The 20,753-nt window shown below is 38.2% G+C and overlaps 1 protein-coding gene across 9 annotated transcripts in view; it reads left to right on the plus strand.

Moving 5' to 3' along the window:
* The window catches only part of ATRX (ATRX chromatin remodeler), an 80,665-nt gene that overhangs the window by 22,757 nt on the left and 37,155 nt on the right, over positions 1–20,753 (plus strand). For 8 of the 9 annotated variants that reach the window (XR_008971106.1, XM_057400441.1, XM_057400414.1 and 5 more), the window contains 10 exons: positions 1,381–1,448; positions 2,609–5,514; positions 7,491–7,569; positions 13,981–14,111; positions 14,613–14,798; positions 16,494–16,587; positions 17,107–17,215; positions 17,859–18,038; positions 18,336–18,477; positions 19,608–19,717. Coding sequence is in view for 8 of the 9 variants with exons in the window: in XM_057400441.1 (XP_057256424.1) it covers positions 1,381–1,448; positions 2,609–5,514; positions 7,491–7,569; positions 13,981–14,111; positions 14,613–14,798; positions 16,494–16,587; positions 17,107–17,215; positions 17,859–18,038; positions 18,336–18,477; positions 19,608–19,717 (4,005 nt within the window). In the remaining variant the exon portion in view is untranslated. The remainder of the gene's footprint in view (positions 1–1,380; positions 1,449–2,608; positions 5,515–7,490; positions 7,570–13,980; positions 14,112–14,612; positions 14,799–16,493; positions 16,588–17,106; positions 17,216–17,858; positions 18,039–18,335; positions 18,478–19,607; positions 19,718–20,753) is intronic. The other variant, XM_057400424.1, reaches the window with a different exon arrangement.

Below are 20,753 nucleotides of genomic sequence, written 5' to 3' on the forward strand. Positions count from 1 at the left end.
TCTTCCTGCTTCTCCCCAATTCCCAATTGATGTTTCATATTCAGCTGATATACTGTCTTAGACCTATCCATTTAGTCTGATGTTCTGGCTCATTTCTTCTGTTCATTCTGGCTTATTTCTTTTATAAAATACACTTCAGAATAATCAGCTCACAAGATGACTGTTTTCAGTCTTCAGTGGAGTCCCAGCTCTTTTTCCTGGACTTGGGAATCCTTAACATGTAGCTGCACGTGTTCTTGCATTACATGCAAGTTACCTGGTTCATTTGGGAAACCTATTTAGGGTGTTGAATTCAGTAGCAGCTCTCAACTGTGTGCTTTGCTAGAGAAATACATCATGTGTTGTGTCCCATAAATTTTCTGTATCTTAATTGAATATGGCCTTATGTTAATGTGAGAGAGAGCAGTGGAGATCCCTGATCTGCGTACTCCATGACGTCCATTGCTCTCTGTGCCTAGTTCTTCCCTTATTTTTCTCCTGCTCAGGTAAACAGGTCCAGACTTGAGAAGCTGTTTTCCTTTAACTGTAAATGCTGTGTCAAGTGTCCAAATGTCTATTTTTACTGGCCTTTTTTTTGTTTGCTCTTACTTGTTTGCTTAGTTTATTTGGACAGTTGTATAACTCTGCTCAGGATGAAGAGGCATCATAATTTTAAACTCAGGTGCTGAAGCCTCTTCTGGATACTGAATTCACTGGGGAAAAGGACAGAATTTAGCTAGTAGCTTGGGTTAATCCCTGTTCAAGTAGAGCTTCAAGTCTGGGAGAACCTGCTTTACTGGTAGCTGGAAGAAAAAAAACCCAAACCTTAAATTTGGTTTAAAGAATTTAGCAACTGAAGCCACTGCTGTGATAGCCAAGTTGTGTGTATTTTTCTTACTATTACCACTTTGTCAGTGAAAATGCTTAATTTGTACCTGGTAATTGAAGCCTTGGATGTTAACATCAGAATAAATCCTGAAGACCTTTTTATTTAAAGACTTAGGCGATCAGTTGCTAACATAAGGGGCACACAGCTGAAAACCGTAATTTATGTGGGATTAGTTGTGTCAGAGAAGGTGTGATGTTGATTTACCTGGGAAATAGATGGCAAAAGATTTGAAGACAAACATTCAGTCGATATTCTAAAGCATGCAAATGTGCAGCCATCAAACAAAAACCTACATGATTTTTAAATACCTTGAGGCATCTAAATAAAAAGCCACAGTTTAGGATCGCTTGTGTCTGTGGAAGGTGTTTGTTAGATTAGCATGAATGTAGAAGGGTTAGAATGCTGAACACCTTGCAGCTGCTGCTTCTAAGACTTGCTTCTAAGACACGCAGAAACCATGCATTACTGAAATGTACTAAAAAGGTTCCTTGACATACCTCTTTTCTTTACAGACTTGCTACAAATATTACATGAGCGATGACATTAGCCGTGACTCTGATGGAATGGATGAGCAGTGTAGGTGAGTGCGCAAAACCCCATGGCTCTTCTCAAGAAACTATTTACAGATGTAGACCAGTACCTAAGAGTTTAATCAACAATTGTTTCTCTTCAAGAAATGCTTAACCAACCGCAGGGGTTTTGTCAATATTTTATTGCTGTTCTGGTAATTAAGTGCAAAGCATTTTATAAAGAAACCCAATAGCATATGCTTGTAAGACATCACATTTCTGATTAAATGGCGTTGCCGCCTTACAAATGCTTCCAGGGTGGGTATGACATTCTAAATCTTGTGAGCCACAGAAACTTAATTTTCCAAGATCTCCACTTTTGAATTACTGAAGTACTTCTCTGCTCTTATGTCCAGTATCTAAATACGTAATCCAGTCAGAATTGAGCAGGCTGTGATGCCTGTGAGTGAGCTTGTGAGACACATCTCAGGTCTTCATCAAAGAGTATGCAAGCTAGACACAGATCCGAAACCATTTATTTTTTCCTGTGTCTGCAGTAGTGATACACCAGTTAAGGCTAGAAAGACTTAAGCTAATTCATTTTGCTGTGAAATATATCACTCCTCCATCCCCTCAACCTCCGCCAGTTCTCAGGAGAAACACTGAAAATAAAATCTTACTGTATTTTTCTCTGATTCTAAAATCACTGCTGAAGTTGCATTTGGGTATTACTGACCACTTTGTGCACTGCTAGTCTCGGACATTTCCTGACTTCCAAGTTCTCAATTGAGTGCTTTCCAGTCATGCTTTTAGTAGTGTAGTGATAGGACAAGGGGGAATGGGTTTAAGCTTAAACAGGGGAAGTTCAGGTTGGATATAAGGAAGAAGTTCTTCACTGTGAGGGTGGTGAGGCACTGGAGCAGGCTGCCTGAAGAAGTGGTAAATGCACCATCCCTGGCAGTGTTCAAGGCCAGGTTGGATGGAGCCTTGGGCGACATGGTCTAGTGTGAGGTGTCCCTGCCCATGGCAGGGGGGTTGGAACTGGATGATCTGAAGGTCCTTTCCAACCCTAACTATTCTATGAGTCTGTGCTTTCCATTGATGAATATCTGCTTATCACTTGAATTTTTAAAGTGCAAGTCCTTTATCAAGTAGTGAGAAACAGGTAAACTGATTTGTCACTTTGTTAGTCCAGAGGTAAGACTCTTACGTCTTTTCTGTCTCGTTGCAGGTGGTGTGCTGAAGGTGGAAATCTGATTTGCTGTGACTTTTGCCATAACGCCTTCTGTAAAAAGTGCATTTTGCGCAACCTGGGTCGAAAGGAGCTATCGACTATACTGGATGAGAATAACCAGTGGCACTGTTACATTTGCCATCCAGAGCCTTTGTTGGACTTGGTCACTGCATGTGACAGTGTCTTTGAAAATCTAGAACAGTTACTGCAACAAAACAAAAAAAAGATCCGAGTTGAAAGTGACAAAAGTAAAATCTATGATCACACAGTCAAGTTCTCTCCAAAAAGAAACAATTCCAGTTGTAACGGAGAAGAAAAAAAACTCGAAGATTCCTATTCGGGTTCCCTAACGTATTCTTTTAAAGCACTTATGGTGCCAAAAGACTTGCTTAAGAAAACAAAAAAGCTGGTTGAAACGACAGCAAATCTCAATTCCAGCTTTGTAAACTTTTTGAAAAACGCTGCAGAAAATGTAGAAAGAAGCCCAACTATGCAACTTTGTCAGCTGAAAGCTTTTAAGTCTGTGCTGAATGACATGAAAAAAGCTCATCTAGCACTAAAAGAAGGTCTGAACCTGGAGATTCAAGCTTTGAATGTTAAACTCAAAGATAAAAATACCAAAGAGAAAAAATCTGATGTTAGATCAGAAAAAAACGAGGTGAAAAAAGATGAAGGAAAGGAACATGTGCCATTAAAAGAGGATGACATGGTAAAGACACAGAAGAAAGTTGTTTCAGAAGAGCCTGACAGTGAGCCCATGGATCAAAGTGTTCCAACAGTGGAACAAACGGGTGACAAGCATACTTCTGGTGAAGAGAAAAAGTCTGGCAGAAATGAAGAACCTCAGTATGAACCTAATAGTACAGAGGCTTTAGACATGGATATAGTGTCCATTCCCTCATCTGTTCCTGAAGATATTTTTGAGAATCTGGAATCTGCTATGGAGATCCAGACTGCATCAGATGAACAAGACAATGGAAATACAGGAGCTGATCACGAGACTTTAAATGCAAATACAAAACTGAACACTCCTGTGAAAGATACCAAAGGTGGTACCAAGTTAAAGTCATCGGCTAAAGGAACGAAAGAATTGATCGTAAAATTGACTCCTGTTTCCATTTCAGAGTCTACAGTTAAAGCTGAAGATCAGGACAGCAGTCTAGAAAAGGGAAGTAAGGATGTGGATGTAGCACCTAAAGCAGAGAACTGTGATTCTGGAAAACAAAATCATAACGCCGGCAGTGAGCCTTCCACAGAGAATGAAACTGTCTCGCCTGTAGAGGAATCTGATCTCAGGAGATCGCCACGGGTGAAGACCACACCGCTAAGGCGCCAAACGGACCTCAGTCCTTTAACCTCAAACTCGGAAGAAGACAGCAACGACACGTGTAATGAAAAACGCAAGAGAAAATCATCAAAGCAACCAAGGAGGAAAAATGACAAAAGAAACTCCTCTGACAGTACTGCTGATGGCCCCAGGCCTAATAAACTATCTAAGTCCAAAAAGCCATATGTATCAGATCACAGCTCAGACTCTGATGAGGTGCCAGCTGTTCTTAAAGAAGTAGCTATGATGAGTCGCAGCTCTTCAGACATCGATAGCAATAGTGAAACCCCAACAAACGATCAGAAGACTTCAAAATTTCTAAAGAATCAGCCAGTGAAGGATGAAAACGGCAAGCGAAAAAGAAAAAGCTCCAGCTCTGGTTCAGATTTGGATGCTAAAAGAGGCAAATCAGCAAAAAATTCTGCTGCTGCTAAAAAGAAACGTCAGAACTATTCGGATTCTTCAAACTATGATTCTGAGTTAGAAAAAGAAATAAAGATTTTGAGTAAAATTGAGTCTGCAAAAAAAGCTAAGAAAAAATGCTCACGAAAAGATGATAGTTATGATTCGTCTGAGGAAGAACAGAGGAAAAAGGTAAATAGTAAGAGAAAGTTAAATCTGAAGAAACAGAGAGCTAAATCTTCTGAAGATGATGATGCCGAAAAGTCTTCCCCAGAGGAGACAAATCATTCTTCTAAAGATGAAAAACTTGGCAAGCGATCAGCTGCTAAGGAAAGGACGAACAGAGACTTAAAAGAAGACGCTGCAGAGGGAAAGCATGATGAGTCTTCTGATGTTGAGAAGTCTTCACTGGAGAAAGAGGAGAGTTCTAAAGGTGTGAGGCTAACTGAAGTGAAGAAGGGCAAGGATTTGAAAAAGGCACAAGAAGATTCATCTTCAGAGAGCACGGAGAAATCTGTGAAGAAAGAGCACGATTCTGATTCTTCGAAAGACAGGTTGAAGAATAAAAAGGAATCTGAAAGCAAGGTGAAGAAATCTGAAAAGCTGAAAACAAAAAGTTACAAGAAAGAACAAGATGATTCCTCTTCTGATGTTGAGAAGTCGTCTCCAGAGAAAGGAAGCTGCAATTCTTCTGAGAGTGACAAAACGAAGAAGAAGCCAGTGGTGAAAGATAAGAAAAGGAGGAATTTAAGAGAGAGAGTATCTAAGAGAGTGCAGCTTGATTTGTCATCTGATGCTGAGAAATCTCCCCTAAAAGAGGAGAGTTCTTCTGAAGATGTTGTGAAGAGGAAAACCCACGCTGAAACTAAAGAAAAGAAGAAAATCAGTCACAAAAAGAAAATTTCCAAGAAGGAGCAGAATGACTCGTCCTCTTCTGACGAGGAGTCTTGTGAAGATAGTAAGAAAAAGATGAAAAGAGGGTCAATGAAACAAAGTAAAAAGGGTGACTTAAAAAAGAAAGTGTCAAAAAAGGTGGTTGTCACTTCCTCGTCTGATAAGGAAGAAAATGATGAACAGAATTCGACAGGTGATGGAAGCAGCGATGAGCAGAAGATTATGCCAGTGACTGAAAACTTAATGCTGTCTGCTGGTGCAGGATTTTGTCAGTCATCAGGTGTGCAAGAGATGTTCGTTTACATGTGCTAATAGATAGGTTTTCTGGTACTGATTTGGAAGCACCCATTTCAATGTATACAGCTTGTCGCTCATATGAAAGAGGATGTCAGTGTAAATGGCGAGGCTTGAGAAGCTGTAGCCTGTAATGCCAGCAGGTATTGCCTTGCAGCACAGCTTTCAACAGCCTGTTCCTTTGTTTGGTTGCCCAGATACTATTGAGCAGAAGATGGTTTTAAGCAGTAGGTATCTAGCGAGCTCCAATTGGTCAGCTTGTAAATTTAGTAGTAGTAATTCTTGCCAAGGTAGAACCCCTTCATCGGTGTGTTGTATCTTTAGGAAGTTAGAAAGAAATTCAGAACTGCTGAGTTTGAACACCTGGTTTAAAAGGACTTGAAAAAGGAAGGTTATTTTCCACATTGCATGGACAGTGCACATCTTCAGCAGATGAATTTTAAACTAGAAAAAAAATGAAATCTATTTTCTGTTTTAATTACCAGGACAGGTAAATTATTTACTATTTGTTTGCTTCTAAGGGTGTTTCATTGAACTTTCCTCACATGTTCCATCCTTGTAGAGTAGCAGTTGGGATGTAAGTTTCATACTCTGCATAATACACAGCCTTGTAATGTTTGTTTTCTAAAGTCCCAAGTTTAATTGTGTCTGTGTGTGTGTAATACTGTGACCTCTGTGTCCAGAGGTCTCTTCCAAGCTTAATTATTGTATGATTCTGTGAGAACCTGCCTTTGTCACATTATCTCAAAAGGAGGCAAACTTGCCCTTTCTCTTCAGTTTGCTTTTGGCTTAATAGGTGAATAAATAAAGAGGTCTTTCCTGTGTCTGAACAAGCTATGCAGGTTGATTGTTGAATAAGACTTCGAATCTGGTTCAACCAACAGGATATTACTCTTTATCCAGGCTTAGGAGTGAGGGGCTTCCTGTGATCACCCTTTACCACAGTCCTGTCAGTCATCTGGCTTGGTAATTCCAGGAAAAGCATATGTTAAAACAAGTTGGAACAAGCCTGTCGCAGCCTCATTTTAGTCCTCTCCCTACAGGTAGAAGATAATCAATAGAGGTTAAGAATGAGGTGGTCTCAGGTCATTAAGATTAATTTTGCTAATGAGCAGATTTGATTGACTGACAACGTGAGTTAGAATCATGAGAGAAAAGAAAGGGGGGAGTGTGCTAGAAATAACCTGAGTTCCTCTCAGTTCAGCCAGGGGAGCGCAGAGGAGCTTAAAGGCAGGTATTGTACTCTGCTGTTTGCTCTGAGACGTTTCCCTTGCTGTTGGTTTTGATGAGGTTTCCATCAGGACAATATGCACATTGTGCATCTGTGTTTTGATACTGGCAGTAAGGATAGCACGTGTAGTTTCCAAACCATAAGTCTTTACACAGGCACAACAAAGGTACATGCATCGTATTTGATACCCAGGAAGAAAAAATGGTCAAGAATTAGACTGTTCTTGAGTACTTCTTAATTAGCAACACGGTAGCTTGTAAGTTTGGCGAGTGATTCTGTAATGGGCCTTTTCAGTTTACAGGATGTCAGTAGTGGAGCTTTTGACATGGAGCAGGAATTTCGTAGGAAACTTAATTTCTGACTCATAGGTGGAGTATTCAGTCTCCCTATGTTTTGGTGTAAAAAAAAAACAAACCAAACAACCCAATCTCATAGTATGTAATAGGGAAAGAAGTGCAAGTTTTGTGTAGTATCCAAGCAAGTGCTGCTTGAAAAGCTACAGACTTTTAATGCTACAATATTATTTTAATAAAAATGTATCTCTAAAATATGGGTTTATAATTCAGGATAACTGGGTTCTTGGCTAGTAGAAAAGTGGTGGTATTACCAAGCTGGTTTTATATGGGAATTCTTGATGGAGACAGTCATTCATGTGCTGTGTTGTTTATTGCTGGTTTACATGTATTAAGTGTTCATGTCTTCTGTTTCTTTGTTTCCCCTTCCTCCTCCAGGAGATGAGGGAGAGACTAAATCAAGGGCTGTTCCAATGGAGGAGGAGGAAGATGATGATGATGACGATCCTGAGAATAGGTATGATACCATCCGTAAGGACTTAAAAAAGATTATAACACACCCTAGGCGTGGGCGCAAACCGGCACAACGGAAGAGCAAGCAGGTTGTAAAAACCACGGCTGCCTGCCTTGTAAAGACTCGCTCACGGGCCTCCCGCAAGTTTGAACAAGGGGCCAGAAAACAGAGGCCAAAATCCAGAAATGCAAAGAAAGTATTTAGACATGTTAGCTAACACACCTTGCATAGGGTGTGTTATAAATGCACTGCAGCACTGTCCGGTTTATGTTCCCATTAAAGGTGGCAAGGATTTCACTCAGGCAGGTAAAAATCTACTTCTGATAAATGTGAATTTCAGCTAGTTACGTGGTAAAAGTACCTTATAGAAGGTAAATACTTGCATCTGTGCAATATGCAGTGCTAAAGATTTTTCTGACTGAACTTCGTTTTATCACTGTTATCTAATTTGCTTTTTAAATAGAAACACCCTTTCTCAATAAAGAGAAAACACAAATATAGGGGAAAACAGGATTAGATATTTTCAGTTGTTCATTAATCTGAGTTTTAATCCACTAGAGAACACCTGAAGTGACTAATGTGAGAGTTAAGGCCCTGATTCTACAAGCACTGTGCATAGGCTTAACTGGTATCAGAGACTAATGATACATACACACATTTTAAGTCTTTGCATAGGCATTTTCAGAATTGTGGCTTATGCGTGCTTCAGTTTCAAGCTCAATAAAAATGAAGTGCCGTTGTAGCCATCAAAATTAGCCTGGTTAGAAAACGTAGAAGCTTTGTTGCCTCGTGCGTGAATGCACAACATGAAGTATCGCTCAATTCTGAGCCACAGTTTCTCTGTTTAGAAGCTATTGTAGTTAGCTGAAGAGTTGTTCAGCAACTTTTTATGCAGTATTTCAGAAACTGATTGATTTTTCTTGGCCATATTGCATGTGTGGGACCAGCTTCATAGCTTTGCACAGTTGCTGCTGGAGTCTTTTTCTGCTTCTGAGCCTTACTAGTTTAGAAGAGGGAATCTTTGTTTCACAGAGTTGTATGTTTTGATCTGTGGCTGAAGTAAATTTTCAAAACGCTGTTTTATATCCTCCACGGACCTCAGTTTAGCATCAAAACATTGCTGCTGATGTAGTTCTAGCTTGGTTTCAGTCATCAGATTTAATCCAGTAATTCAGATTTTAAAGAAGGATGCTCTTGAGGGACTTGACAGCACAGGGTCATAAGCAGAACATGTAAACGTTGGTCGTAGAAGATCCTGGTTCTTTAATTTCAGTCCTGTTTTGAGTTTTTTCCTTCTTTTTCCCTTTTTGTTTGTTTTTTAAGTGTTTCTTGGTTGATAACTAAGCAAATACACTTGTCAAAGCAGTGTTAACTTTACAAATGTCACTGGCAGATCTTAAGTATTAATTTAAGAACTATATTGGGAAATGAATTAACCCAATTGATAACGATCAAATCATTAATATGAATTTGGGGATTAAAAACCAGTTTCTGTACTTTGTTTTTAAGATGAATCTCTGTTGAAGTTTTTATTTAGGGAATATTTTGACTCTATGAGATGGGGAGCTGTTTTGTCAATAAACAGTTTTGTCAACCTTCAGACATGTTAACTGGTAACTGCAGTCTGATTCTCAATTCATCAATGCGTTGTACTTGGCACCAAATCAGATACATAAACTGTAAAAAGATGGCACAAATTTCAAGAAGTTAAAAGCTTGTTCTTCTGTTTACTCAACACAAAGTGTTTAAATAGTTTACCTGCTATTCAGATAAGTTGCCTATTTTCTTCCAGGCCAAAGAGGGTACCTAGTACCTACTGGGTGTTTGTAGTGTGGGAACTCTCATATTTGCAAGTCTCTAGTTTAGATGTTCTGTTATTTGAATACCTTTGGATGTGCATGACATGAATATTAATAGTCTTGAAATCATCTTTGCCAAAATGCAATATCCAAGTGGGTCATAATATGACATACAGTGCTGTATGCTTTCATCTTATGTTGTGTAATTATCTATTACTGGTCCTTCTGATCTTTTAAATGGTACTGTTTAATATGTTTGCAGTAGTTTTGTTTATTAAGAAGTCAATAGTGTATTAAATGCAGAATGCCTTTAAATATTTGATGGTTGCAATAAATTTTTGTAAAACGTTTTTCTTGTCCCAGCATTTAATTTAATACAACTCTGACAGCTTGAAAATCGGACTGTTCCAACAAAGACAGCACAGTATTTAGAAGAAGGTGTTTGGCAGTTTTCACCGTTTTTCTTTTGGTTGTTTTATTTTATTAATATCATTTCATCCAAATATTCGTCTCTGAAAGTATATTCTAAATGGTTCTAAATTTTTTAGTAACATACCAAAGGCCCATTTAGTTTGGTAGTGCTGTGGCTAAAAGAATAGTGGCTTTTATTAGCCACATAAAAATGTCCTCCCCAGTCCAAAGGCTTGTTTCGGGCAACCTTATTGCTACAGGTAATTAGTAGGTATTTATGAACACTACGTGTGAGTTGACATAATGCAATTGGTAATAGTGCATCATGATCACTTACTAACATACAAAATTATGACTCTGAGGAGAATTACTTTTACAGTCGTAGCATTGTCTCACCCAAGATTTTTGACAGTGTGTTACTGAGTCCATCATATCGGCACTCTCAAATTCCTGAACAAGAATGGTGCAGATTATGGTGTGAATTTAACTCCCCGTCATGAGAGGCTGCACCTGCTATTCCGTTTTTGCTGCAGTGTCTGAAGGATAATTGAAAATAGTCCTGTACTGGAACTAAGCAACTTCCAGTTTGCTTATCTCTGTTTAAAAGTGTTTCCTTTGAGTGTAAGTTGAAAAATATGTAGTGACCAATTCATTATTTATAAATGTATATTGTTAGTGTCATTCTTACAAAGGTGAACTATATTTAAATCCCAATTGACAGAAAATTACATGCTGTTATTTTATTCTAGACTTGTTTTTTTATCATGTCCTGGTTGAGATTACAGTCCCAGTCTGCAAGGCGCTGTATAAATACGTGTTGGGAAAATGCCCTCGTAAGCAACACCATATGTTTAGATAAGATGGAGCAGGGCAACATGACATGCTCAAGGTCACAGCAGATCAGTGGCAGAAGTGAGTGAAATGCAGGGGGGTGTCTGTTTGTTTCACTACCTGAAGCCCTGTGCTGGAGGTCATGCAGCTCTCTGTGCTTCTTAATTAAATTTGTTTATAGTGTTCAACTGTTACATCTGGTTGGCCAAGAATACCTTTTATGTCCTTGACTTGAGTAAATAGTACGGTATCTTTTGACTGTCATGGGTTTCTCTGGAAGAATATGAGCGAGGGAGTTTTCACATTGTCATAGCTTGTTTTTCTTAGTACTTGCAGCTGATCTTAATGCAAATACTAAAATATTAAACCTGCCATATGAAGTTTCTTAGCTTAGAAGCGTGGTCACTTTAAATGGGTTTGTATCTTAAAACAGGGGATACATCCTCCTGAGCCACATAGGATTTAGTTTAAAACCAGTTTCAGGAGTCCAGTACTTAATTTATTCTAATTCATATAAACCATTTGTTCTATCAGTCATTTGTCAGATGCATTAACAAGGCTTAATCTGTTTGCTGCTAATATTGCTTACACTTGAAATTCCTGTCAGATGTGCAGTTACATTCAAAATACGAATCTTTTAAATTCTGAATGTCTCAACAATGTCTTACATTTTTAGCCTAACACTGTACCAGTGGAGTGCATTGAAGTGCTTCTTGGAGTGCATTGTGGCTTCTTTCATTGAACAGACAGTTCCATCTCAGTTTGGTTCAAAGTGGTTGAATCCTTATCCTAGCTAAAAAAATACTTCTTGATTTTCTGTTGCAGGGTATAAAAGCAATAACTTCTTAATGTTGTTATAAACAATTAGAAACTAGTAAGTTTACCCAGTCTGCTTGGGGTTATGGTGGTGATTAGTAGGAAAATAACAGCATCTTCTGGTTATGGGTAGCGCATTCTGTGCATGGTATTTTTATGTGCATGATGCATTTGCTTTCCTTTTCCCCCCTTGAAAACAATCTTTATAAAAGAACAAAGGAAAATGTGTGTCTTCTTTTAAGAACCAAAGTCAACCTTTGTCTAAAAATAGTTAACCAAATTTTTAAAGGTGACTTGTATGAGAGGTAAGTATGGTTGCACATATACAAGTTGTGTTAACTTTACGAATGCATTTGAGGGCAACCCAAAGTAAGTCAGGGGCCGTGTTTCTAGGCAGTGCTTTTGGATTGAATGCTGAAATCTTGCAGTTCTTTTTAGCGTTTCTCCTTTTTCTGGGGTTTGTTTTTTTTTTAACTCTTCCAAAGCAAACTTTGGTGGGAATATTGTTATTTTTTTAAACAAGCGAAGTAGCTGAATTGCTGCCATCTGCATTTCCTACAGTAGGATTCAAGGTTACTAATTCACATTGAAAGCTCTTAAAGAGAAGCCAACTTGTGACATCCCAAACAGTTTCAGTTTGAAGAAGAAGTTGTGACCATTAAGAGATGGAAGGAGTCTCAGTTTCTTATCTAAGGAGCTATTTATTCTTGTTGCTATTATACACAATGTGGTGGGTTTAAAAAAGGGCAAACAAACCAAACAAACAGGCAACAAAAATAACCAAGTCCCTTTTCCAAATCCTCTGGAAGGACCTAATGCAGAAAAGCATTTGGAAGAGGAAGTTAGTTATCTATGGACTTTAAGTTTTCATTGAGTTCACACTGTGATCTGTTGATGTACATGAAATCAAAGCTTATAATGAGTACCGCATCTTACAGTTTTAATCAGCTGTTTCTTCACAAGGCACTGCTCAAAAGAGGGGGGGTGTTCCAGTGCTGATGGACGCAGTCTGTGACTCACTGAGCAATCCTTAATCTTTATGAAACCGTTTTACTTCCATCTTTTAATAATAACTGAATATACAGTAGTTTTAGAATATTTTGTGTGTTTATACTACTGCTCGAAAAAGTAGGAAATAAAATGGCACTGAAAAGTTCCTGTGTTGTAAGGACACGTTGCATCCTGAAAAATGAATTTGGATTTCTTAAAACCTATTTTACATGCGCTACATAAAAGTAACAGTTTAATTTTCAACTGTGTAAGAAGCTGTACTTAGAGATCACTGTTCCTTTGGTGTTTCCAAGTGAAGCCTAGGTTGTGGTTCAGTTTCATGGGGTTTGGCTGGTATAAAATCCTTCCAGTTCTCCTGAAAGGCAAAACTTGATCAGACTTGATCATTTAAAATGATGACCATGGGATGAAAACTGTAATATCTCTGATGTTTCGATGAAGAAGGCCTTGTTTCATTCTTTCAGGGCTTTTTCCCCCTGGAAGTACAGGTTCTCAGAAGTCCACTGTTTTCCTGGGCATTTGACATATTTTATATCTTGCCTTGGCTAGATTGATGTAAGATTATTTTTATGTTGCAAGAGCATGAAAATCAATCATTTTCCCATAGTAACTACTTGTACGTTGGCTGAAAACGCTCTTGTGCTGAAATGAAACTGCAAGAAGCTGAGAGAACGCTTTGTGGAGCAGGAAATAAGATTGTAATTTTTCTTTGAAGTTCAGGTCCTGTAATGTTCCATAAAATGCTTTTGTGTGTCTGATTATACACGCATATATTACGCTATAGTTGCTCTTAGGCAAGTGCTGGTAGTTACCTGAGGCGTTCAGTGTGGGTTTGTTTCCCCTGAGGCATTTAATACCAGTAGGGTGGGCCCAGGCAACTAGAACAGTGACACAGTTGAAAGTGAGATATGTAGAGATAGGGCAATATACTCATTTTTGTTTGGTTTTTTAAACCTGTGAGTTAATGTTTACTGCAGTAATCTTTTTCTCCTTGTTGAAAACACACGTTCAGTGATGCACTGATCTAAAAACTATTACTGTTTATGTGTACACCAGTCAGATTCTGTGCCTCAGGAAATGAGTCTTATTGATTTAAATCAAGTAAGCAGAGTCATCGTTGGTGGAGGGGGGAATGCTTTGAGTGTTAGGGTTTGGTCTGCTTCACTGTCATGTTCATGAACAGTTAGAATTCATATAGGTGCCTGTCCCAAACTGACAAGAGTCCATTCAGATAGGCCATGAATAAAATGAAATGTTTAGCCCTGTACATTTTATAGTTGTCTCCAGTCTTGCTGTACAGCCCAAAACGTTTTTCTTTTTAAGACGCATTTACACATGTTGCTTTCTAAAATCAAGTTAACACATTACACTTTGGGATTCTGCTGATATACTGACCTAACCACAATGACTCTTCATCATGTGTGTCTCTTTTGTTCAGCCTTCAGCCCCTTTTTTTTTGACGTTCAGAATGGTATGGGATTACACTTGTCGTTCATAGATTGCCTTGAACAATGGAATAAATAGTTTTTTCTGTTTTACTTCAAAGAATTGCCAAGAAAATGCTTTTAGAAGAAATCAAAGCCAATCTTTCCTCTGATGAGGATGCATCTTCAGATGATGACTCGGATAAAGGAAAAAAGAAAACTGGAAAGCAAATTGAAAACACAGGAGATGATGGTGAGCACCAAAAAGCATCTGGGAAAAAGTGGTGCTGTGTTGCCTGTTGTCATTTCAAAGCTTACTTGGGAAAACTGTAATTTCTAAGGTTTCGTTTTCACCAAAAGGATGTCATTGGTATTAATCGGTGGTTGCCAGATAGAGGCCAGTGTAGATGCCATGAAGATTATCATCTCTTTTACTCTCCTGCAGGTGTCTTTTTTTTGTTAATAATCTGATTTTTGTCACTAATTGAGAAGTCCTAGGGATTTGTGCGGCGCAATCTATACACTAAGGTGTGCAAACACACAGGAGAGATTTGACTTACATAAGCAGTTACTGGAGCAGACATTCCCAGTGTAAAATACTTAAAATTTGAGGAAACAACAATATGTTTTTGCTTGTGGTTTCCTGGAAAAGCACAGAATTGAGCCTCAATTAATTCAGCTTTTAATTCTTGCCACATTTCTGTAAGAAAAAAATGACCGGTGTGCATGTGTTACTGACTCTTATCTCTGACAGAAGAGAATGAAAAGGAAGATAATTCTGAATCAGATTCAGAGGAAGAAGAAGAAGAATCAAAGAAGCCTAGATACAGACACAGACTGCTGAGGCACAAGCTGACAATGAGTGACGGAGAATCTGGTGAAGAAAAAAAGGCAAAACCAAAAGAGAAGAAAGAAGGGAAGCGCAGAAACAGAAGGAAAGGTACGTAACCTAAATGTGCTTTGTCACAACAAGTACTTGCTTCTATAAAATAAGTCCAAAGCGTGTCTGAATGGAGATCTGGAATTCTGTAATTCCACAATCTGTGCATGAGCTTCCTATGTGTTAAATCCTAGAATTCTCTTACCTGGGTTTAATAGCTTTATTTAAGATGTTGAATACAAATGCAGCTGTCTCCACTTATTATATCCTCTGAATTGGATTAACCTTGTTGAGTCTTAGAATATGAATCTTAAACAACAGAGGCCAGCCCAGTATGTCCACTTTGTGAAAGTCAGTCTTGTCCTTTGTGTAATTTCTCCCTTTAACGTGGACTGTCAGTAGGCCTTTTGTGCTTCAGGAACTTCTCGAGCCTGGAATTCAAATGTCACAAGCTGTAGTTGAACACCAGATGGCACTGTGAAATGGTGTTTGGCTTGGAGATTTCCATCCTTGCATGCAGGAACAATGAACGTGTCAGCCCCTTGCGTTTAACCCTTTTGAGCAGGGGAGGGGAGTGATAGTAAAGATAAATGCTTTTTATCAGTGGTCAGTGTGGTCGATGTTGATGGTGTTTCATGGCAAGTGGAAGTAAGGGTACATGGTACTTCCCTGTTCTTGGTGTTGCCCTACTGCCAGCCATCTTTTGTGGTGTTCCATAGACTAAAAGATGCAGTGTGATTTGTTTGCCATTTTCCTTCATCAAAATTCTCATTTTTATCTGAATGTATATTCGTGCTTTCCTTCCTTATGGCATTATAACTCTACCAACAACATTTCTTCCATGAATACCAATTGTAAGTTAGAGCGGCAAGTAAGATGCAGCCAGATTAATTCTCAGGATTCTTTAGTGTAAGTCTCTTAAGTTCACTAGTCTCAAGTAGAACAATATACTTATTTCAGCTAGATGGTTTTTATCCCTGTGTTATTAATATTACTTTTCCCCATGTATATAAAACAATGGTTGGGTTAAGCCTTGTTATTCATAAAACAGTTAAACTTTCCGCTGCCTTCAAGGTCAAAGAGAAACTATAAAGTTGCTAAGTGGCATACTGGTCTTAATTACTTATAAATGCCAGTGATAACTCCTAAAAGTAGTTATGGAAGTATTACCTAATGCTGCTAGTTTAGATGTATTTTTAATTGTCTCGAGTCCAATTTAAATTTGTGTTACCTGAAGAAACTTCAAGCCATAAATACGGTGATATAATTGCAGATGTTGTTAGTAAGTAAGGGTTGTTGCGTCAATTGTAAAGTGTGATTATAAAATTGTATCTAAAACGTTCAAACCAACAGCTTCCACGTAACTAAAAATCATATTCTGTTACCTGAAATTCAGTACTGTTTCCCATTGGGTTCTCTCCTCCTCACCCACTGTCTTTGAAATGTGTTACTTTCTAATGTAATGCTTTCTGTCATTTGCTTGTAAACTATACATAGACACATAAAGACCTCAAGTCTTTATGTTGGCATAATATGCTGTCTGTCAGGGCTCAGGTAGTGCTTCCACGTGAAACTTTTCTACTCTACCCCTTATATTCCTGTTGCTTATTAGTATGTTTACTGGGTCCTGTGCTGTTTGAAATGAACTTTTACAGTGCTTGTTGATTGTAAACAGTTTGTTGTGTAATCAGAAGATACATCATGTTGCTAACTTTGCAGTAACATTCAACATGAAATCACCCTTTATTTTTAAAGTGAGCAGCGATGATTCAAATGACTCTGAGTTTCATGAGTCTGCAGTTAGTGAAGAGGTCAGTGAGTCTGAAGATGACCAACGTCCAAGAACAAGGTATAAATAAAAGATAGCTGTGCTTATCCTGCTGTTTGAGTTTTGGGTTTTGATAGTGCCATTTAGGCAGTGAGATAGAAAAAGGTAAAGACTTTGCATCAGTCCTTAAAACCTTTGATGATATTTGTCTGTAATCTGGTATCTGCTGATTAACTTTGCAGCAAATGTATTTTGAATTCATACCAGACTTTGTGGTACGCAGCGATTCAGGGAGCCAGAACACACAAAAGATTAATAAAAAATGAGCATCTTTATGCCAAATGTGTCAGTACCAGTTGAGGAATGGTGGGTAGCAGTAGAAACAATTCTGAGATTCATCAGGGTTGTCTGGAATAGGCTGTTCCTATGTGTGTCCAGTGAGTTGAGGGGGAGGAGGGAATTTGAAAGTAAACACCTGATGCCATAAAAGGAGTATATATTCTATTATTTAGCAATAGAATTCATGTCCTTTTTATCATTGTTTTTCAGTGAGGCAGTGAGTTGTTATTACTAATAGTGCTTTTTTCCTTCTTTTTATAGATCTGCCAAGAAAGCTGAGGCAGAAGAAAACCAGCGCAGTTACAAACAGAAAAAGAAACGAAGGCGTATCAAGGTTCAAGAGGATTCTTCAAGTGAAAACAACAATAAGGTACTTTATTGTGTTTTGAATTGATAGATGGGAAAAGGAGTTCTTGTCTCTTCTGGCTTAGGGACTTGGGTAGCTCCAACAGCTCTGTAGAAAGTACAGTAAAAAAATACTTTTCTCGAAGTCAGTTCTGTGCTAGAATTTGTAAAATGGCTCCATTATGGAGAAAAAACATTGCATTTACCTGAAGCCATTTCCTGTCTAGTTCTTGGTAAAAATGCATGCTATCTTTTAAATAAATGGTATTTTTAAACTAAGCTTAGAAGGTGACACAGATAGTAGATTAAGGTTTTCCTAGTATTAGGGTCTCTTTTCCTATGTGTGGAGTAGGTGATGGCTGATCCCATCTAGCACCAGTAGAACAGAAAACTAGTTCTTTATTCATCATTAGTTACTATCAAATTATAACAGTGCCTTCAGTACTCAGCTGGGCTTATCTTCCATATCTCAGAATATATTATAGCTGAGGTGGCACTTCTGTCATGCTGGCTAACCTGCTTTTTAAAGAGAAGAGTTATCTTTTTTCTTATGAGCTGAAGTCCACCTGTGCGCTTAGAAGTTTTTGGGAGCTTGCCTAAAACTGAAAGATTTGATGGTCTGTGCCGTAATTTTCTTGCTAATACTTACTTTGTTTAATTTGTAATAGAGTAATTCTGAGAATGAGGAAAATGATGATTCCAAATCTCCTGGAAAAGGCAGGAAGAAAATAAGGAAAATTATTAAAGATGATAAGCTTAGAACAGAGACTCAAAATGCACTTAAAGAAGAAGAAGAAAGAAGAAAACGTATAGCAGAAAGAGAACGGGAGAGAGAGAAACTGAGAGAGGTATTTTCTGTTTTCTTTGCAGAATGCTTGGAAGTTGAATTGTTGATGTTTAAGATGATACGTCTACCTCAATTTAATAAGTAATTTTAGAAGTACTTACATGTAGCCTTGTAAACCACAAGTTTTATTTGTAGTTTAGTGCAGGTTAATATTGCTAAGTTTGAAGATTACTGATGTCTTTAGAAAGTTGTTTCAATTGCCTTACTGCTTTCCTTTCTGTGGGGAAAAGCACTCTTCCAAATGCTGGGTATTATTCATATGTGAAGTATTCCTGTGATGACCTGTTTCTGCTTTTAGGTGATAGAGATTGAGGATGCTTCGCCTCTGAAATGTCCCATTACAACTAAGCTGGTTTTAGATGAAGATGAAGAAACCAAAGAACCATTAGTGCAGGTTCACAGGAGTATAGTTACCAGACTGAAACCACATCAAGTAGATGGTAAGAAAATAAGAGTTCTAAATGTATTTGTTTTCCCCCTCCACTGGTACACAATACATAGCCTGAATTAGAATCATGAGAAAAACTCCTTGGCAGGCAAATGTCACATTTAATGCTTTCTTTTTTGAACATCTGAACAAAGTATATGAGGCCAGCAATACACAGTTCTGTTTTACAAGCAGAGAACCTTAGAAATATAAAGCTGAAAGGGTCCTTAGAATCATCTAGTTCTCAATGCTGAGGCAGAATCAAATACATGTTTACCCATTCTAGTGAGGAATTAGTATATTCACTTTTTATAGTTTTCAGTGAAGATTTCAAAGTCTCACAGTGTTTTCCTGGTACCTGCCATGGCTGCAAGTCAACATGACTTCTTTCCATACTTGGTTTCTAGTGCAAGGGAAAAGGAGAAGAGGCAATCAGAATTTTCTTTACAGCTTATTCTGTTGTTTTACATTTTCCTCAAAGTTTGTAACCTTTCCATTTTAGTAAGAAAGGGATGTGCCTTGAACCAGATACAAGAGGATAAGTTGAAGCCTTATCTTTGCCAAGTATAGCATAATAGAATACAATTCCCAGTAAATCTATTGCAAAGAACAGAAGAATCACCCAGCAGACCCTCATGTTAATGCATTTTGTTATGTAGCATATATTTGCGTTCCTTTTTTTTCAGCTGTCACAGTTCTTACTTGATCTTTTTTTCCTCTTTAAGCATAGAACTTCACATCTGATGTATCTGAGCAGAAGTTCTTCCAGTTCGTTTCAGATAATTTTGCTATTATACCACGGTCATTTTAGTTTTTTCATTAAGTCCATTCCACTTTTCAGTCTGTCTTCCTCTTTTCTCCCTCTCCCCAAAATCAGTCATATGCAGTCTGCACTGTAATAGCTTCTCACCCAGTTGCCACATCTTCAGTGAAAACTGATTATACAGTTTTGTGACTATACTGAAGTTCAAGACAAAGATCCCCATGCATACAGATCATTGGACAGAAATTAATCAATAATTAATCCTGAGCACTGCTTTTCTAAGAGCTGCCATGATGTTACAGTGCTCACATCTGTCTTTTACCAGGTGAATTTTAATAAATGGAGTATTTCATGAGAAAATTTTCCGTCATTTTCTTCAGGTGTTCAGTTCATGTGGGATTGCTGTTGTGAATCTGTGAAAAAAACCAAGACATCTCCTGGTTCTGGCTGCATTCTTGCTCACTGTATGGGTCTGGGGAAGACGTTACAGGTAAGAAACAGAAGTCTTGTTTTCTGGTCTATAGCTTGCTCTCAAAAGCTGGTCCAGGAAAAGCCAATTTTAATGACTTTCTGAACATAGTAAACCTGACTGCTTCCTAGGCAGTGACTCGATGAGGAGGGTTGCTGGGGGAAAACACTTTGTAAAGAGGCCTTGAGGAAGAAGTTGTGTTTTGTAGCACACACCTGTGAGAGTTCTGATACACACTTGTGCCCTCTCCACTTTTCAAATATCAAAACCTGAATTAGCTAATCATGAAATTTATGTGAAAAGGTCATATTTAATTGTAAGTGGTGTGTAGCTCCCTTGCAACTCAGAACAAGAAAATAAAGCTAACAGGAGGCAGGCTTTGGGAGCCTCTGTTTCTAAGACAGTTTCATTATCTTAAGCAGGTTGTTCCTTAAACTGATTATTATCCACAGTGGCCTTTCAGTTAATTTGTTACATTGATACAACAGAGGTTTATCAGGGTTGCTTGTTTTGTTTGGGTTCTTCATGCCAGACTTTCGGTGTCTAAAGTCGGGTGCTTTATGTTTTAATATAAACGTGTTTGTACAGTTTGGGCTTTTTAGGGGGCATTTGTTTTCTATTTCAGTAATAGTCCACATGTACGTTGATATTTTTGGGTTATTGTGCATCACTAACAGTTGAGACCAGAAGCTCTCATTACTTTCAATCCCTTTTCACTTCTTTGGCTTTACAACTCTTCCCTTCCCGAGAAGGTTCAAGCCTCCATTGTCACTTCAGCGCATGTTCCTTCTCCTTTACACTGCTGAAGACTGCTTTGTAAAAATCTTTAAAGCAGAATATTGTAGCATAGATTTGCTATAGTATTTGCTATAGAAGTAGATGTGTATACTTTGTGGTCTGATACAAGTGGCTCTTCTCCCAACTTACCTTTTCTATCAGTCTTTAAAGTCTGAAGCTCATCCCCGTCTTAAAATGTTTCTTCTGAAACTGATCCCCCAAGCAGTTGCTGTAAAACTCATGGCTCTTTTGTTTGGCCTCTTCTAATCATTGCAGGCCT

Source organism: Pezoporus wallicus, unplaced genomic scaffold (assembly GCF_028554395.1).
Source record: "Pezoporus wallicus isolate ANWC-B61680 ecotype Strahan unplaced genomic scaffold, APGP_CSIRO_Pwel_v1 contig_8803, whole genome shotgun sequence".
In the NCBI taxonomy this organism is placed as follows: Eukaryota; Metazoa; Chordata; class Aves; order Psittaciformes; family Psittacidae; genus Pezoporus; species Pezoporus wallicus.